This window comes from Cebus imitator, unplaced genomic scaffold, assembly GCF_001604975.1.
Source record: "Cebus imitator isolate Cc_AM_T3 unplaced genomic scaffold, Cebus_imitator-1.0 Scaffold91, whole genome shotgun sequence".
Classification (NCBI taxonomy): domain Eukaryota; kingdom Metazoa; phylum Chordata; class Mammalia; order Primates; family Cebidae; genus Cebus; species Cebus imitator.
In genome coordinates, this window is record NW_016107406.1 from 2,998,495 (window position 1) to 3,018,384 (window position 19,890).

The window sequence follows — 19,890 nt, forward strand, 5'->3', positions numbered from 1 at the left end:
ACTCTCCTCCATCACTCCCCCCCTACAACTCTCCTCCATCACTCCCCTCCACTCTCTGCAGCACCTGCCTTCTCCTCCTTGCAGGACTTTTGCAAAGGCTGCTCCTTCTGCCGGAAATGCTCTTCCCTCCCTGTGTCTCCCAGTTAACCCCAACTTATTTATTTTACATCTCAGCTAGAGTGTTCCCTCCTTAGAGAAGCACTCCTTGACACCCAGTGACCTGGTCAACCCCCACCAGGCAGCCTCTTACATGCCCCTCCCTTCTTTTCCCCAGCACGGTAAAGTGGTTGGCTTTCCTTTTGCTTGAGAGATGATGTGATTAAAGACTGTCAGCTCCATGCGGGTAGGAGTTATGCCTGCTTTTGCTCACCATTTCCCCCCTCACTATCCAGCTGGGAGCCTGGTGCATCAGCGTCCAATTACAAATCTGCTGACTGCTGTCCAGGGAGAGACCGCAGATAAGATATCAGGAAGGAAGCTGGCTCTGGAGACCTGGATTTTGGAGCCCTGCTTCCCGCAGAGGTGAGAGCTGAAGCAGCAGGGACAGGTGGTATACCAAGAGCAGAATGGAGCAGTGAGACAAGAGAAGGGCAGAGGCTCTTCCCTAGAACATCTGAGGCCAGGCCAGGACCCTTTGCCCATCCCCTGTCAATACCACAGGAGCCAGCCTGGGCCAGCATGGCTGGAGAGGCTCTTGTGGCCAACCACTCCCACTTGGGTCCATGGGGCTAAGGTAAGTGAAAACAAATGTCCCCTGGCTTTCCCCAGCCTGTGATGGGCCAGTAGCAGCCCCTCCCTCCCTAGCCTGAGCTCCCCTGCCCCTTTCAAGCTCCCCCTGGGTTCTTTCTCCTGGGACTGGTGGGGGCATGAATAGGCTTGAGAGATGTGGAAGGTGGGGGGCAGGTGGGCTCTGCGGGAAGCTGGGGCCTGGTGTAGGGGACTTTCTTATCCCTGCCTTGACTAAAGCTGGGAGCTTGCTCTGGAAAAGCACACCCTCCTGACTTCAGGTGGGTTGCGGGCTGGCGTGGGAGGAGAGCTGTCTGCACTGCAGAAGGAAGAGGAAAATAAGCCTCTCTCCTTGCTCTCTTCTTTTTCTTTCTCCATTCCCCCCTCTCTCTAAGGGGTTGGCCTTTCCTCTCTCTATTCTCCAGGGACCCAGAAACCCAAGGCTCTTAGGAATTCTCAAGGCATGTCACCTCCCTGAAGGAATAGGAGTTCCTGGGACAGATGGAGGGAAAGACAGATAGGAGTTCTGGGGACAGGAGGGAAGGAGGGAGGAAGAGGGTGAGGTTATTGGGAGGGGAAGGGTCACAGGCCCAAATTCCTGGGCTCCTGCAGCTTTAGCCATTCTGAGAAACGAAAAACAGAGAAAGTGATTTAGAGACAGACACAAATAGAGACCGAATTATGGACATGACAGTGATGTGAAAAGACGCACAGAAAGACAGCCAGAGAGAGTCTGCCCGAGACAGAGGGCTCTGCTTTCGCCCGCAGCGTTTCTGATGTTATCTATTTCCAGCTGCCTCTCCCCCCCTCAGCCGCCCCTACTCTGCCCCTCCTTCCTCCTCCACCCAAGTCTCTCCTTCCCTGTCTGTCTTTTGCACAGGGCCTAGACATAGTATTAATGGGTTCCCAGGATTTAAGATGGAGTGATGAAGGAAGGTGGGGTGGGCAGGGCCTAGAGCATAGGGATGGGGGACAGACTGTCACCTCCCCATTCATGCCACCCATTTCTGGGCTGCTGTCTTCCCACTCCAGTCTCTTGTGAACGTTCTTCGTGCGTATCTCTGCAGAGGTGGTATGTGTGTGTGTGTGTGTGTGTGTGTGTGTGTGTGTGTGTGTTGCAGTGGCATGTGTTTCAGCCTGAGCCAGCCCATCTGTGTGTCTGTCCATACCTGTGGGTAAAAAATCCCAGCATCGTCTGGGGGAGGTGAGGATGTCCTGTGGTTTCTGTGAGGTTATCTGGGGGCCGTGCCCAGTCGTTGGTGTGTGTGAGGGGGCGTGTGTGTCACATATCTCGATCTATCTTTGTGTGCCAAGATCTGTTACCTCCTGCCACCCCCTCTCCACCCCCTTTCCTTTGTAAGTCTTCTAAGGTGATAGCGGTGGGTTGAAGGCTTGGGAATATCTGAACTCATCTCTCTGAAGGTTTGGGGGCAAAACAACAGAAGTCATTGCTCCAGCTCTGCCCAGATGCCAGCCAGCCCCTTGATGGGGATGCGGAGGGGGCACAAGGGAGTGAGCAGAAGGATGCTTTTGGGGCAGAAGCCCTAGGAATTGGGAATTCAGGAGTCCTGCCTGTCTTAGATTTCCAGCCCACCTCCCCGCCCCGCCCCCCGCCCCCAACCCCACAATGCTCTGCAGGCACCACTGGGCCAACTGATTCTGGAATGGGACTATGTGGGGGAGGGACAAGGGCTTGGGGAGTCCAGAGATGGCAAAAGATTCTGCAAGATCTGGCCAGAGTGAGTGCTCCAGGAGGGGTGGGGCCAGCTGTGTATGTTTGCAGGAAAGGTGGGGGGTAGGGGCAGAAAGGCCGCCTGCGGGGGAGAAAGCTTCTTGGCAAACGCCCCAGTTTCCTGAGCTGATCCCTGCTCCCTGCCACTGCTCCCAATTCTGTTGTTTCAATAACATCATTTTTATCCACCCCACAGAGAGATTGTGTCTTAGGAAGGGGAGGCGAGGGGCAAGGCTAGGGCATGGGGGAGGGGTGGTAATGGAGCGAGGCTGGGGTCTGGAGGCAGCAGGGACTAGATTTGGGGCGCTCCCTCCCCAGGCAGAGGCAGGGCGGTCTCAGAGCACAGGTCCCCTGATGACAAAGACAAATACATTAAAATTCTTGCCTCGGAGAAGAATGCAGGATAGGGAGAGCATTTCATAATCTGCAATAACAGTAGCAGGGTGGGAGCAGGGCTGGGCAGGGGGTTCGGAACCCAGGCGGTCGCTCCCAGGAGGCTGGCCACTGGCCACCTGCAGCCTCCAGGGATCCCCCGAGCCCTCTAGCTGCCTATTTGGTACCACATGGCCAGAGTGTGCACCCATCCTGGGTATGTCTTTGCACGGGTAGTGTCCAGAGTTGGCATTGCCCTGTAGAAACTGTCCAGATTGGCATTGCCCCATAGAAACAGCACCTGTGTGCAAAGTTACTTAGATGCAGGGGCTGTTCGTGGCATTTGGATGCTGTTAAAAGCTAAAATGGGCAGTGCTTGGACCAGACCCTCTCTTTATGTTACTGGACATTGTCCCCCGTCCTGTTCCCCTTCTTTAGAGTGTCGTAGCCCCTTCATCAAAATTCTCTGTACCCAGTACAAGGGGTTGAGCTGACCCAGCCTGGACACCAGTGCCCTGATGTGGGGCTTGCTCACTGGGCAAGGCCAACACTTCTCCAGTTCTCTCACCTCTGTCTGCTTATTCCTTCTCTGACCTGCCTCCTCCCCTGGGACTGCCTCCCTTGGCCCCTTGGCCTCATCTTGATCTACTTGTCCCCCCTTCTGGGTGACTCAGGATCTTGTCTTCTCTCTCTGCTCACCAAGGTTGTTTGTCTCTCTTGGCAGTGATCTCAGTCCACAAGTTCAGGTCCCCTCTCTCCCAACAACCAGGAGCGTTCTTCTGGGCGCCTGACGTTTCTGCCATAGGAACTTGATCTGGATCAGGACAGCCTGAAAGGTTGATGGTTGCTCTTGATGGTAGTGGCAGGGAGAATGTCCCACACCACCTGTCGCTCGGCACCCCGGGGCACGTCGGGCACGTCGGGCGCAGGAGGAGCAGGGTCTGCTGCCCGCTGCCAGCCCCATGGCGTGATGAATGGAGCTGTCCCTCCGCCCCACAGGGCCTTTGATCTCCCCCCGTGGGGAGGGGGCCAGGGGCATCAAAGACATTTTTGTGGCATTAGAAAATCAGATAAACGCCATCTCATCTGCAGTTGGCTCTCCCACCCCTTCTACCTGGGCCAGGTTGGGGGAGGAACCGAGGCAGGGACCCGTGGACACGCGAGGCCCGGCTGCAGCGAATTTTGACTCCTCGATCTCTTGGAAGTCTGCGACCTCCATTCTCCCGCTTGCTTACACGTGCCAGCGCTTGTGCGCACGCCCTCGAGAGGCTCCTCTTGCCGCCTCATCTCCCCCACCTCCCCGGCCCCGAACGCGGGCTTGAGAGGTGGAACATCTGGGGAGCGAGGGCGGAGGCCCAGGGCTTCCTCCCTTCTTCAAGGAGAGGCAAAGGAAGGGGCGTGCAGCACCGAGAAGAGCCAGGGAAAGAGAAGACCCCTCTAGCATCCGCCTTTCGGGCGCTCCAGTTTGACAACCCTCGCCAGAGCACCCCGCGCCCGAGGCCAACTTCCTCTCTCGCCTCCGCACCAGCGTCTCCCTCTGCACCGCCCCCCGCCCCAAACTCCCTCATTCCTGGGAAGTTTTCTCTCTTTACAGTCAACAAACCTGTCAAACGTCTCCCTTCCAGCCCGTCCCCCATTCCTCAGCTCCTCTTTCTCCCCCCTTCACCCCTCTCTACTCTTCTTCCCCGCCCTTCCTTGCCCCCGACTCCCGGCAGCCGCGAGCGGCTGGGGGCTCGAAGTCTGGGAGAGGCGAGGTGAGGGGGCCAGGCGGGCGGGTCCCGCAGCACGGAGCGCGCTGGGGCCCCGCCCCGGCACCCCGCTCCCGCCCTCCGCTGCGCTCCGCTCCCGCCGCCCTGGGGCGCACGGCTCGCTCCCGAGAGTCCCGCCGCCTGACTGTCGCAACTGCCACCCCCCTCCGGCCCCCTGCCCCCCGCCCCCCCCTCGGCCCCGCTCCCCTCCCACCCCCGCCCCCGGCTCTGATTTCTTCTCCCGAGCGAGCTCCGCAGGAGACACAGGCGCGGGCTGCCCCGTCCGCTCTCCGCCTCCGCCGCGCCCTCCTCGCCCGGGATGGGCCCCCGCTCAGCCGCCGGAGCCCTCGCCTCCCGGCCGCTGCCGTCGCGCTCCCCGCGCTCGCCCTGAAGCCCTGGCCCTCGCGCGCAGCAGTCGCCCTGTAGCCTCGTCCACTGCCCACACCCGCGGCCCTAGGGCTGTCACGATGCTGCCTCCCTTGCGCTCCAGCCTAGGGCTGCTGCTGCTGCTGCTCCTGTGCCCGACGCACGTCGGCGGACTGTGGTGGTGAGTCCGGCTGTCCTGCCTCTGGACGCCGGAGGGTGGGGACCCCGGGAGCCGGGACCGATTGGGGTATTCCGCAGCCTCCGGACTCTACTTGCTCTCGGAGCCCAGCTTTCTAGCCTCGGCCAGGGGCATTTCCGATCCCTTCTTCGACGTGCCTAACCCCTGGGCACATTCTATTGTGTTTCCTCTTCCCAGGTTCTCCCCAGCCCCCTCCAAGTTATTCGCTCACCCAGGTCACCAAGGAATAGGTCTGTGGGTAGGAAAGAGCTCTCAGGGAGACACATATTCGAGGAAAAGAATGTGTGAGGAGGGTCCTGGGTTCAGGGTAGGGGGTTGGATTCGGGAAAGACAAGAACAAGGTGGGAAGCCACAAGGCAGAGAGGGCCACATAGCTGCCCCTTCCCCGCCCCATTTTGCCTACCAACCCACCAACTTCTCTCCGGGCTCCTGTGGAGTGGGCCATAATGGCAAGAAAGGGAATATAAAGGGGAAACTGAGTCAGGACCCTGGCTTTCTCTACTTCGTCCTCCCCGAGCAAGGAAAAGGAGGAGAAGAAGAAACGGGACCCAGGGGTCAGGCCCTTCCAGACGTAGGGGTCATGAATGAAAAAAAAATGTGCAGTCGGGGAGATACCATACTGGGAGGGTCCTGCGGGAAAGGAGAGGGGCCTGGCCAGCCAAGGGAGGGGGTATCTTCCCAGGCCTGGCCCAAGCTAGAATGGACACCTAGGCAGCGAAGGTTGCGAGAACTTCGAGCCTTGGGGGCGGGGAAGAAGAGCGCCCGGCCGGGATGGCTCAGAGAGCCAGATCCAGAAGACTTTTTTTTTCCCTTCTTACTCTTCAGAGCCGCAAACCCTCTCCCGGAATAGCTCTGTGTTTAGAGAGGAGATACTTGGACAATAGCGTTGACAAACCAGCCAATCCTAAGAAGGCAGGGTCCTGTCTATTTGCATATTGCCACGTGATTGGCTGGATGCCGACCCTCCGCTCCTCCCCCGGCCCCCGGATTTGGAAGAGAGGCAGATCCCCGTGCTCAGGAGATAGGGAGTAGAATGCCCACACAGCGAGCAGAGAGCTGCAATCCTCCCTCTGCGATGCGGAGAGCAGTCCCACGCGAGTGTCACGGAGGGGGCGAACCGAGGACGATCCAGGTCCCATCTAGGGAACATACGGCCCTTGATCTGGCTTAGTAGAATGCAGTGGCAGCTTTGAAGCAGACAGATCTAAGATCTAAACATTACGTTTGTGATCTTGGGCTAGTCACTTCCCCTCCCTACCTCTCAGTCTTAACTGGAGATAGGATAACAGTCTCCCTGCCTGGCAGCCTTGCTGGGAAGGTGAGGTGGGAGGACGTGTAGAATGATAGGACCTTAGAAGGTACTCGTTATGTGCAGTGCCCTCCTCACAGCCCAGCTTCTCCTGGCCAGGTCCCGGGGAGTGAAAGGGGATTCATTTAAATTTAAAATCCATGGTTCCAAGGAAAATGCTGTAAAGGAATCTCTTTTCCCCATAAATGCCTTTCCTAACTTTGTCCTTTTTCAAGGTGTGGAGATGGGGTCCCTCTCTGATGGCCATGGTCTTCCCTCCTCTCCCTCCCCCTCTGTCTAAATTGTTCTTATCCTTACAGTTAAAATATCACTACCTCCCTGAAACTGCACCCTTGTCCTTCCATTGCCTTGTCTATGCTCCCACTGTATCCCATACATTGGGCAACTATGCTAGTTACTGCATTTACCTGACAAGAGTCTTTTGGGTCTCTCTTCCCTGCTCCACAGAGCCCTTGTCTTTAGGAGCCCTGAGGCCTAGGACAGTGTTGGTGCTGGAGATGTGTTTGTGGAGTATCACTGGACTGGCTGATTCACCTTTCTGGGCTCTGTATCTGTGGGGGTTCCTTTGTTCAGGAGGGACTGCTGGGTGGCAGCCAAGCCAAAGGAGAGCGGCCTGGTCCCTGAGAGACTGACTCTGAAGCTGTGAAGAAGGGAGTGGGGGAGGAGGTGACACGGGCAAGTGTGGGAGAACACAGGGGCCTTCATGGCCACAGCTGCAGGGCGTGCCAGGTGAAGAGTGAGGGGCCCCAGTGATAAGGTGTCTGACTGCCTTGCTTAGATGTGCCTCAGAGGGAATGGGCCTCTCCTACCTGCCTGGGCCCCTTCACTCTCCTTTATCCTTTTGTTTTTCTTTTTTTAAATTTTTAATTAATTAGTTAATTTATTTATTTTGAGACAGAGTCTTGCTCTGTCGCCGAGGTTAGAGTGCAGTGGTGTGATCTTGGCCTACTTGAAACTCCCCAGTTCAAGCGATTCTCCTGCCTCAGCTTCCTGAGTAGCTGGGATTACAGGCACCCACCACCAAGCCTGGCTAGTTTTTGTATATTTAGTAGAGATGGGGTTTCACCAAGTTGGTTAGGCAGGTCTCAAACTCCTGACATCAAGCGATCTGCCCACCTTGGCCTCCCAGAGTGCTGGACTTACAGGCGTGAGCCACTGCACCTGGCTACCTATTGCTGACACTTCATCTCTTTGGTCTGAGCCCAGACCCCCTTCCCCTGGATCTTTGACTCTGCCTACACTCCTGACCCCTCCTCACCCCACCAGTGCCCTCCAAGGTCAAGTCTGGGCTGATGGGCTGGACTAATAATTCTCACTGGCCTGAGGCTCTTCCATGTCCCCAGAGCCCAAGTCTCACTTCAGCTGGCAGCTTTTCCAGCAGGGGCTTCCAGGCTGTTCCCCAATGCCCAGGACCTGCTTTCGCTGGCCCTCTTCTCCCTATTTGTCAGAGAATCCTGGCCAGGTCAGAGCTCCAGTGCTGGCCAGGAAAAGCAGCTGCAGCAGCCTCCTGCAGCCGACTCTGACATTCTAGCAGCAGCCAGGCTGGAAGGAGAGAGGAACCCAGGACCTCTGAGTGACTCAACTGTCTTGGTCAGGAAAAGGGAGTCCTGCAGGGGTGTGGCCCATGATCCAGAATTGGCCCACAGACCTGGCTCCAGGTTCCTGAGAAGTTTCCCTCCCACCTTCTTTTTTACTCTCCCTCCTTACTCCAGTGAGATGCATGTTTTCTAAAACTCTGCCTCCAGGCCAGGCATGGAGGCTCACTCCTGAAATCCCAGCACTTTGGGAGGCTGAGGAGGGCAGATCACTTGAGGTCAGGAGTTTGAGACCGGTCTGGCCAACATAGTGAAACCCTGCCTCTACTAAAAATACAAAAATTAGCTGGGCGTGATGACGGCTGCCTGTAATCCCAGCTACTTGGGAGGCTGAGGCAGGAGAATCGCTTGAACCTGGGAGGCGGAGGTTGCAGTGGGCTAAGATCCATGCCACTGTACTCCAGTCTGGACAACAGAGCAAGACTCTGTCTCAATAAATAAATACATAAATAAGTAAGTAAATAAATAAATACTCTGCCTCCAGCCTCTCTTTCTCCAATCTGTAATCATATCTGTGAATTACAGAATCCCAGATTCCAGGACACTGGCCAGGCTCTCTGGATGTCATCTTGTCTGGCCTCATTGCATCCAGGCCATCCAGCCTATGCTGTGGCCCTGGCAGACCTTGTCTTGGGAGTAAGACAGAGAGAGAGAGCCTCCCAGTCACCAGTTAACCACTTCCACTTTGCTCCCTGCTCCAGTCTTGCCCACCCCCAGGAAGTTCTTTACAACATCTGACCCATCGTTATTTATACCTCCAATCAGTGGATGTAGAAAATAGCTCACTCTCATAGAACGGTCAAATCCTCTTTCCTCTGTTTTATGTTTTCTTTCTTTCTTTCTTTCTTTTTTTTTTTTTTGAGGCAGAGTCTTGCTCCTTGCTCTGTTACCCAGACTGAGTGTAGTGGCACAATCTCAGCTCGCTGCAGCCTCCACTTCCCAGGTTCAAGTGATTCTCCTGCCTCAGCCCCCCAAGTAGCTGGGATTACTGGTGGCTACCACCACGTCCAGCTAATTATTTTTAGTATTTTTAGTAGAGATGAGGTTTCACCATGTTGGCCAGGCTGATCTCGAACTCCTGACCTAATGTGATCCGCCTGTCTCAGCCTCCCAAAGTGCTAGGATAACAGGTGTGAGCCACCATGGCCCGCCCTGTTTTATATTTTCTATGAAAGAAACTAAGCCTCTCCTTGTTCCACTAGGGAAAATACCACCCAGTGTCACTCCCTTCCCCCATTCCATCTAGTCTTTCATCCACCACCCTCCTGGAAAAGGAAACAGGAGCCAGAGGCCTAGTGCCTCATCTGTCCCCACAGGGAGGCAGGAAAGGACTCAGGCTTCTTCGTGACACTCAGCTTTCCTAGCTGCCACCACCACCCCAGGCTGTGCCCTTTCCCATCCTGTCTTTATCTAGGGTCCTGACCCATTGTGGGCAGTCCTGTTGCTGGCCTCTGCTGAGTTCCAGGGTGGGGTGGGGAAGGGGGTGGGTTGGCCATCCTTCCCTCCCTCCAGGCCTCCCGCCTTGGCAGCTTCCCCTGGAGGGAGACAATGGGGCTGTGAGCAGAAAAGGGCAGGGGCAGAAGGAGGCTGGCCCAATCCAGGCCAGAGCATGCCCTGAGCCCACCAGAGTTCTGGCACTGAGACATTTCCTGGGGGGTGCAGCCCCTCCTGCCCTGTTCTCATCAGAAGCCAGGAGTTGGTGCGGAGAGGTCAGCGGGAGGCTTGCTCACCAGGCCCAGCAAGGGGGGTTCCAGAATGTGCACTATAATAGAGAAGTACCACTGTGGAGGGGATGAGTGAGGGCAGGGCGGTCAGGCTGGCAGAAGGGTGGCCGGAGGCACTCGGAACACAGACGTCTGTCCTTTGTGGGTCGGTGAAAGCACCCCCAGCCTGCACCCTCCTTCCTGCCTGGGCCGGGAATCCTCTCGGGTGCTTCCCCAGAACTGCCGGAGGAGGAGCTAAGGGAGAGAAAGGCCTCTGGGAGGCTTCTCCACCTTGGCCTCTCGGGCTGGTTCCTCCAGCTACAAGCCTTCGGTTTAATCTAGAAAGTAGATCTAGTTAGTGTCCGGGTGCCTGTAATCCCAGCACTGTGGGAGGCCAAGGTGAGAGGAGTTCAAGACCAGCCTGGTCAACATGGGGAAACCCCATCTCTACTAGAAATACAAAAATTAGCTGGACATGATGGCTTGTGCCTGTAATCCCAGCTACTCAGGAGGTTGAGCAGGAGAATCGCTTGAACCAGGGAGGCAGAGGTTGCAATGAGCTGAGATCGTACCACTGCACTCCAGTCTGGGTGTTGCAGTGAAACTCTGTCTCAAAAAGAAAAAAAAAAAAAAAGAAAATAGATCTAGAAAGCCCTTAGAGATAATCAGGTCCAATATTTTCACTTACATGGTGAGGGCAGCAAGGTCTCCGACAGGTGGTAAGAAAATGATTTGGCCTTGGCCACCCAGAATGTAGGTAGCTCAGAGCCAGGCTGAAAGTCCACCTCCAGCTCAGCACCTCATTCTTGCGAGTGGCGTGGGGTGGGGGCGGTCAGGAAAGGGGCACAGGACCTTTCACAGACTTCTTCTCCTCCCCGATCCCACCCTCAGATAGGTGCTCCCCACCCTAATATGGTTGAGCAGAGAACCCAGGACAGTCTCCTGGGGCACCTTCACCTGCCACAGCCCTGACCAATAGGAAGCCCTTTTGTACAGCGAAGTCTGTTGGGGAAAGGAAAGCCCCTGCCTCTCCTAAGAGTGATGAGGAGAGACAGGTGAGCAAGGGTAGAGGGAACCAACTTGGATCAGGGGTGGTGAGGGGTGGAATGGAGTGGCTGGGGTGTAGTGGGGAGGCAGGGGTTAATGGAGCTGGGTATCACTGGCTTTGATGTGGTGGTTTGGGTGGGGGTAGAGGCTGGGGGAGGGGGAGGGGGAGCAGTAATTACCGAGTTAGAGCAGGACAGGACAGGCGGGCGGGCACAGGCCCGGGCCCAGCCGCCTCAGCAGCCGTCAGGCAACATTTTTCTGCCCCTTCTCCACCACCCACATCCCCCACCCCTGTGCAACCCCCACCCACAGCCCCAGGGCTCAGGGCTCCCTCTGCTGGCTTGTGGGAGGTGGGGTCAGTGTGGGGACTTTGGGGGTGGGGGTGGGGAAATAGAAGGAGGCTGGCTTGGAGAAGGTTCAGGGGACATTGGGCATCCAGTGGGCTGTGATCTCTTTGGCCTCAGTGATGCACTCCAGTGCCTGCTGGGGAAGAGGAGGGTCCTAGAGGGTGCATTTGGCCCCTGAGCAGGGCTGGATGGAGGAGGAGGAGACACAGGGTTCCAGGCTGAGAAGAAACAGCAGAGAGTTGGAGAAAAGGGTGTTCTCAGGAATCCACAATGCTGCCTGCACCCTACTGCTTATCCTGAACTGTGCAGGCCCAAGAGATCGATAAGGATGTGAGTGGGAAGACAAACACCAGCTGTTGGAGGACACCCAATCTCTGGACAGACTCTCTGCATCTATAATCTGGGAGGGAGGTGGGTATCACTATTGTCATTTGACAGCTGAAGAAACTGAGGCTTAGGAGGTTAAGTCTCACCATCCGTCTAATGAAGATTAAGTGCCAATTTCACAGGCTAGGGACTCACCGAACATCACAGCACAAGCAAATGGCAGAGCCCAGATCCAAACCCAAGCCTGTGGATCCCAAAAACCCTGAGTGCACTCCGTTAATGCCCACGCAGGAGCTTACTGTCTTTGATGAGTTTTCTATCTAGTTGGGAAGATAAGACAAGCAAACATGAAAAATTAATTATACCACTGGCAGGATAACAGACACCCCCGAAATGAGTGACACCCCGGGTGATGCATGGGGTGAAGGTCGGTGGGGATTGGGGCCCAGGGAGGCTCCTTAGAGCAAATGGGATCTGAGGTGAGTTTGGAGAGATGCTAGGATTTTGATGATTTAGGACGGGTCTGAGTCCAGAAGTTCAGCGATGCTATCTAGAATAGATTACGAGTTAACCCTGCTAGGAGTACGGGGCTGTGAGGAGGAGGGTGTGCGAGGCCACCGGAAGTCTCCAGACATCTCCTGTGCCCATTTCCCTCCAGCACTGTTTGTGTTTGAAATATTCACCTACTGTGTCTTGCAATAGAGATCCCTCCACCAGTGACCAGGGTGTCACTTCCTCTCTTGCTCATCTGTATAATGAGCTGAACTGGGTGATCTCTGACAATGTTTTTGGCCCTCTGACTCAAGAAATGGAAAGGTAGGTTAGGCCGGAACCCCAGACCTCCAGGGCTTAGGTCTACAGATGTTGCCAATAGGGACGGGCTGGCTGCTGACACTACCTCACTGGGCAATGGATCCTATCAACCACGGTCCTTGGGAGAGAGACCTTGGCACAGGCCAGGCCAGTTAGAATGACCATCCATAGGGTTGTCCCTTCTTGACCACATACTGGTTTCTTTGAGGGTGAGCTTCATTGTTTTCTATGCCCAGGAATGGCTGTTTGATGAGGATCCCAGATCCTATATATTGTGTATTCCCTACCACCACTGTGCTTCAGACCCCAAAACATGCAAATTCTCCCAAAGGAGCACATCTTCTCTGGTTGATCCCAGGCCAATGCTGACCCAATGGCCTGAAAAGCAGAGTTCACTCCCTAGGGAAGCGTAAAGGAAGGAAGGTGAGAGGTGAGTGGGAATGGGGGACTTATTACTTGATGTGGTGTCAAAACCAAAGTTGTAGGCAGTCTGTGAACCTCTCATGCTAACTCCTCAGTTTTTCTGAAGCCCACAGAGGGAATTGACTTGCTCAGAGTGGCTCAGCCCACACAGAGTTGACAGAAACCAGAGTCTGGAAGCGAAGCTTGGTGTTTTGCCCAATGCCCCCTGCCACGCCCCTTCTGGAGTTTCATTTCCTATGTATTTAGGATGGGAGAAAGGACAGCAGGGCAGGGAACAAGCTGGTCCTTTGGGATTCTAGCTGCTACTACTGCCCATCCCTCCCCCTGACCAGCTTGTAAACAAGTCTAGTTCCCAGGCAGCCAGCCAGCCTGGGGAGCCAGACCCAGATCAGGAACTGGCTCTGGGCAGCCCCCCAGCCCTGTGGAGGGTCAGCCCCACCTCCTGAAGGTCCTTGGGCTTCATACTCCTCATGATTCTCCCCTGGCTCTAGTCTCTGGAAACAGACAAGGTCAAGAGGTCTTTTGTCTTTCTGTCTTGCTCATCTCCACTCCCTCCTGCTTTCTTAAGGGAGGAGGAGGGAGAGGAGAAGGATGGGGCAGAGTAACCTTGGGAAGATAAGGCCCGTCACCCTGGGAAAGTAGGGAGTTAGAGAGGGCAGGATTGAGGAGGGACTGGGGAACGTAGAAGCAGGGGCAGCGGGGGTGGGGAAGATGAGCTTGCAGAGCCTCAGACTCACAGGTAGAGCCCCAGACATAGGAGCTGGAGGACTGCAGAGAGGACTCATTCCCTGTCTCTGATTCCCAGTGGGGGAAAAGAGCATGTTTGGGGATATGAATTAGGAGTCACGAAATAACATGTGAACGGGAGCCTGGGCTCAAGTGAGAACTTTCTCTTAGATGACTTACTTATTCATTCAAAAACACATATGAAATGGTGTTCTTTGTATAATATACTACAGGTAGTATTCATATATAACACAAAATTCATACTATGCAATTTTTTTGTAATAAAAATTGGGATTGGGGGAGAATAAAAACTAAGTAACTAAAAGTCTTCCAGGAGATCCAAAGGAAAATAAGGCAGTTCTAATTCTCAAAAAGCTCATAGTCTTACCTGCTGACCCTTCGCAGCCATATTGAAAGCTGCCTCCAATCCTTCTTATAATGAGGTGGGATAAATGGGCAGAGGAGGAACAGATAGATTGATGGATCCATAGAGAATGATCAACTCTCAAAAGTCACTGGGTCACTGGGCTCCCCTGACCCACTCTCCATTGCTGTACTTATGGAGGCTGGGAAAGGGTGGGGGTCAGTGCTGGACTGGTCTTAAGCACGCAGGAAGGAAGATGTGGACTGTAGCCTCTCCACTGAGAGACATCTGGTTCCTGAGCTTCTTGGGTAAGGATGACGGCAGCAACTCGATTTTGTGTGTGTGTGTGCATGTGTGTGTACGCGTGAGAATGCACACGTGTGCATACGTGTTTGTGTTGTAGACCTTAAAGGACTGAGCTTACTACACATCTTCCTGCACCACCACTTCAAGCATCTCCGTCCTTAGTGTTAAGAGTTCTACCTTAAGACCTAAATTCCTCTTGCTTCTATTTAAGACCATCATATTTCACTGTTGTGGAGACAGAACATGCCTGGGCAGCCTGTGCTTGTGGAGCAAATGGGGACAGTGGGGCGGATGTGCACTAAAGCAAAACTGAAAAGTAGGCCACCTTGACCTTTGGCGCCACCTACCACCATTCAACATGTTTTCTATCTCTTGGGACCCCTCCCCCACCCAGTTTTTTTCTGCCCTCTGCCGAAGGGCTTTTGGGTGGTCTCTAAGTACCCTCTGCTCCCAAATGCTCTAGTCATTCGTTTGAGACGGGGACCCCAGCTAAGTGTTCACATAGAAGCGAGCTGAAAGCGGTTTCCCAGGTGTAAATCTCTAAGGACTTAACCTCCAGGGGTCTGGTGTACAGAAATCAAATGTCAGCTCTCTCCTCGGGCAGAATGAAGGCCTGGAGTGGAGGGATTTCTGGAAGTGCGTGGAACTTCCCATGAAGTCTTCCCCTACCAAGCCAAACATTGCCCGCCCCCCAGCCGTGATGTCACCCCAGGGCGCAGGGCTTGGCTCACTGCCATTCTGCTCAGAGAAGGCAACAGATCCTTGGCCGTGTTCGGTGGCTCATGCCTATAATAATCCCAACACTTTGGGAGGCTGACTTAGGTGGATCACCTGAGGTCAGGAGTTTGAGACCAGCCTGGCCAACATGGTGAAACCCTGTCTCTACTAAAAGCACAAAAAAATTAGCCAGGCGTGGTGGTGCGTGCCTGTAGTCCCAGCTATTTGGGAGGCTGAGGCAGGAGAATCGCTTGAACCCAGGCAGTGGAGGTTGCAGTGAGCTGAGATCTCGCCACTGCACTCCAGCTTGGGTGACAGAGCGAGACTCTGTTCCAACTTAAAAAAAAACCCAAAAAAGACAAAAAACAGCTCCTAGAGTAGAAGGTCAGTGTCACCTACTTCCCAACAATGCTTCAGAGACGTGGCCCCCAGCTCCTTCCTCCCGCTTTCCAGTTCAGGGACACAGAGGGTATCAGGGTGGGAGGGTCCACCTTAGAGATGAAAGCCCAACACACCCATTTTGCAGGAGAAACTTGGGCTACAGAGGGGATGCGACTTTTCTCAGAGAGCCTCCCATTCTCTAGCCGTCCAACATCGTGGCATTCTCTCTTCCTGGGATTGTTCTTGCCTTTCATCAGGGCTGTTCAGCTGACACATATCCAGCTTGTGGTCCACTAGGACCATATTATTCCTTGATACTGCTTACTTGTCTTTGATGTCTCTTGATGACACATACTTTCTTTTCCTTGGCGACCTTCTTGATCTTTCTTCTGTCACCCTTTTGGGCTAGACGTTTGAGGTTAACTTTTGCTTACCTGGGGCCAGCTGCCTTCATCTTGAGTCAAATTTCTATAAGGATTTATTTACAAAGATGTGTGCAGAAAGATAAGATTGAAGCCTTGCTCTGTAGCAATTATCGGGCTAGACTCTAGTTAAGAGGGGACACAGACTTGGATTAGTAGGAGAGCCACACAGGACAATCTCAAGCTCAGTTTGGGGGTAGGGCAGGAGGGCATGTAGCAGCTCCTGGCTGCGGGCTGAGTGGGGCTGGTCTCCCTCCCCTCCACCTCATGCCCTTTTTGGGGTTACACCCCTGACCTGCTACTCTCTGCTTCCCAGGGCTGTGGGCAGCCCCTTGGTTATGGACCCTATCAGCATCTGCAGGAAGGCACGGCGGCTGGCCGGATGGCAGGCGGAGTTGTGCCAGGCTGAGCCGGAAGTGGTGGAGGAGCTAGCCCGGGGCGCCCGGCTCGGGGTGCGAGAGTGCCAGTTCCAGTTCCGCTTCCGCCGCTGGAACTGCTCCAGCAACAGCAAGGCCTTTGGACGCATCCTGCAGCAGGGTCAGTGTGGGGAGGGGGCGGAAGCGGGGCTGCATTCTCCCCGCTGGGGCACCGGAGGAGAGGGAAGCTGGTTCGTGGAGGGGAGCTGGTTCGCAGAAGTTGCTGAGTCCCGCTTCCCCGACGCAGGGGTCTGGGCACCCTGCAAGGACCCTGCCTCCCAGGACCCTGGGGCAGCCCTCCCGCTGCAGGTTTCGGGTCCCAGGCCCCAGCTGACTGCCCCAGCCCGCGCTGACTGCATCTCTCTGCATTCACAGACATTCGGGAGACGGCCTTCGTGTTTGCCATCACTGCTGCGGGCGCCAGCCACGCCGTCACGCAGGCCTGTTCCTTGGGCGAGCTGCTGCAGTGCGGCTGCCAGGCGCCCCGTGGGTGGGTCCCGCCCCAGCCCTCCGGCCTGCCCGGCACCCCCGGACCCCCTGGCCCTGCGGGCTCCCTGGAAGGCAGCGTCGCCTGGGAGTGGGGAGGCTGTGGCGACGACGTGGACTACGGGGATGAGAAGTCGAGGCTCTTTATGGACGCGCGGGACAATCGGGGACGCGGAGACATGCGCGCGTTGGTGCAACTGCACAACAACGAGGCAGGCCGGCTGGTGCGTATGGGCAGGACTGAGTGAATGTGTGCAGGCATGTGAGTGGGCGTAGGAGCGTGCCCGAGAAAGTGTGGGCAGGAGTGAGGGTGTGCAGGTGGAGGGGTGTGTGAATGTGTGGGGGAGTGGGCACGGGCAGAGGGGGCGGAGGGAGGCCTCGGATAGACTGGCTGCAAGCATGGATGGACAAGTGGAGCAGAGATGCCCAGCCTCAAAGAAGGAGTCATTTAGGGGTCTGGGAAGGCCAGATGCTGGGCAGTATAGCGGGCAGAGAAGGGAAGGAACACTCAGGGAACGGCGTTGAGGGCCTTTAGGGACCCCAGGTAGAGAGGGCACAGCTCCAAGACAGGACAGGTGAAGCAAAGCTTGGAGTAGGTAGCGGGTCTAGATGCTTGGGCAGGAGTAGAAGAGTACAGCAAAGGCTGGGATGAAAGACAGGAGAGAAGCTAGGGTAAGGTCTGGGGTCTGGGTGGAGAGAAGCCAGGGTGAGTGAGAGAGGCCTAGAAAGAGTTAGAGCACGTCTGAAGGGCAATGGAAAAGAGCGAAGGACAAGGATCCGGTCCTGATGGAGGTTGGAGGGAGTCAGGTGGAGGCCAGGAGAGCTGTGACCAATTCTGGGCACTTGCCAACTGGCTGCCCAGCAACCCCAGCCCAGGTCTCACCTGCTCAGAGCCGTGGCAGGCTCTCCGCTCCCATCAGAAATGAAGACAGCCCCAGGAACTCTGGTTCAGGGGCAAGAAGGTTGTCTGGGTGTGATGGTTTCAGGAGGGGGCAGGGTAGACTCAGGAGATGAGGGTGGGGCACATGGTCAGGTTGGGCCCCAGACTCTGAGCTTCCAGATGATTTTCTCTGGGTCTTCTGAACCATCAGTCTTTGCGGGGGTTCGGGAATCTTAGACCTTGCTTCAGGCAGTGAATCGGGGAGAGGCCGCCTGCGTTCCACTCTGAGTACTGCATTACCAACAGGCCCTCCTCCACCCGATGCCTCAGTTCGAGGGTTCTCCAGGGACACTGCCACTCATACCTTGTCTTCCAGGGTTCGGAGCCTGAGGCTTCGGGCAGGGGGGGAGGGGGCCGGAAGAGGAATGTCAGGACAGGCCCACATACCTGCTGAGAGAGTTGGGGATGGGTGGCGGAGACAGACGTCCAGGCGTCTCTGCGTCTCTGCTCAGCCCCGGGCCTTGAGGGGTAGGAATGAGGGGGCCAGGTTGGCAGGGGGGCTAGGCCTGGACAGCTGCAACCTCTTCCGTCCTTCAGAGAGAATCTCACCTTTGCTGTCCATTCTGCTTTCCCCCCCACTCCCTGGCTTTGGACCCTGGAATCTCTGCGCTCCATATTCTCCCCCGACCCTCACTTCGTCATCCTCATACTCATCATCCCTCCTGCTCCCTCCCTCTAAGCTGTCCTTTCCTTGATTTCCTCCTCCCGACCTTGCGGTCTCCTTCTTTTGTCTGCATTTTCCTCTCTTCCTTTCACTTTCCATCTCCAATCTTATTTTCTGTCCATCCACTGGGCCCTTCCTCGCACCCCCCATCTGTTCACATGCACCCGCCCCTCTGCTCCCCCGCAGGCAGTGCGGAGCCAAACGCGCACCGAGTGCAAGTGCCACGGGCTGTCGGGCTCGTGCGCGCTGCGCACCTGCTGGCAGAAGCTGCCTCCGTTTCGCGAGGTGGGCGCGCTGCTGCTGGAGCGCTTCCACGGCGCCTCACGCGTCATGGGCACCAACGACGGCAAGGCCCTGCTGCCCGCCGTCCGCACGCTCAAGCCGCCGGACCGAGCGGACCTCCTCTACGCCGCCGACTCGCCCGACTTCTGCGCCCCCAACCGCCGCACCGGCTCCCCTGGCACGCGCGGCCGCGCCTGCAATAGCAGCGCCCCAGACCTCAGCGGCTGCGACCTGCTGTGCTGTGGGCGCGGGCACCGCCAGGAGAGCGTGCTGTTCGAGGAGAACTGCCTGTGCCGCTTCCAGTGGTGCTGCGTAGTGCAGTGCCACCGCTGCAGCGTGCTCAGGCAGCTTACCCTCTGCCTCTGACCTGCCTGCGGGCCCCTAGACTGAGCGCAGCGGTGGCTCTCGCCAGCGGGATCTCAGGGTACCGGCACCGGGCGCCCGTGGAGCCCAGCCTCTCTCTGCCAAAGCCCAACTCCCAGGCCTCTGGAAATGTTGAGGCGCGGGGCTTGAGAGGAACAATCCCCCAAGAAGGCCCAGGACACCAGATGGCCCCTGAGAGGCGCTCACGGAGCACAGGCGCTCACGGAGCACAGGCGCTCCCTCCCCTTGACCCCTAGGCGGAAACCAAAGAGCCAGTGTAAAGGCCTCTGGGTACTGGGATCCCCAGAACTGCTGGCCACGGGATGGTGGGTGAGGTTAGTATCAATAAAGATATTTAAACCACTAGGGCTGGACTCACAGTTTCAAGGGAGACTGATCTACAGGCTGCCAACTTCCAGAAGGTGGTTTTGCTACAACTAGCATCTCAGGGAGCTTCACCTGGGTCCCCATCTCCCAACCAGGTTGGCCTCTCCTGAAGACTCTCTATTTTCTCCTTGGCATTCTTCTTGTTCACCCCTGTCACACATCTAGGGCCTGGATCTGCAAGCTGGAGAAGAACTAGCAATTCTTCTTTAAAGGGACGAGTCATCAGAAGCTTCTGATGGTATGCTCAGCTCTCAAACTCACCCTTATCTTAATTTTTAGGGGATTATGTCTGTTTCTGTGACACATGGGAAATTCCTGGGTAGACTGGGGCTGCCTAAGCCCATGGGATTAAAGCACTTTTTTTTTTTTTTTTTTGGGGTTGGAGTCTTTCTCTGTTACCCAGGCTAGAGTGCAGTGGCCCGATCTCATCTCACTGCAACCTCCGCCTCCCAGGTTCAAGCAATTCTCCTGCCTCAGTCTCCAAGTAGCTGAGATTACCCGTTTCTGCCCCCACACCCGGCTAATTTTTGCATTTTTAGTAAGACAGGGTTTTGTCATATTGGCCAGGCTGGTCTCGAACTCCTGACCTCATGATCCGCATACCTTTGCTTCCCAAAGTGCTGGGATTACAGGCGTGAGCCACTGCGCCCAGTCCTAAAGCACTTTATAAACTGTAGAATGTGATGAACACTTGTTATTAGCTCCACCAGATTTTGTTACCATCAAAAC

The 19,890-nt window shown here is 55.8% G+C and overlaps 1 protein-coding gene across 1 annotated transcript; it reads left to right on the forward strand.

Moving 5' to 3' along the window:
* The first annotated feature begins 4,771 nt into the window (after positions 1-4,771).
* WNT6 (Wnt family member 6) lies at positions 4,772-19,140 on the forward strand. Its single transcript, XM_017535180.2, has 4 exons — positions 4,772-5,125; positions 15,940-16,160; positions 16,415-16,749; positions 18,316-19,140. Exons 1-4 carry the CDS (start codon positions 5,046-5,048, stop codon positions 18,775-18,777), a joined length of 1,098 nt encoding a protein of 365 aa, XP_017390669.1. The 5' UTR covers positions 4,772-5,045; the 3' UTR covers positions 18,778-19,140.
* Positions 19,141-19,890: the final 750 nt, after the last annotated feature.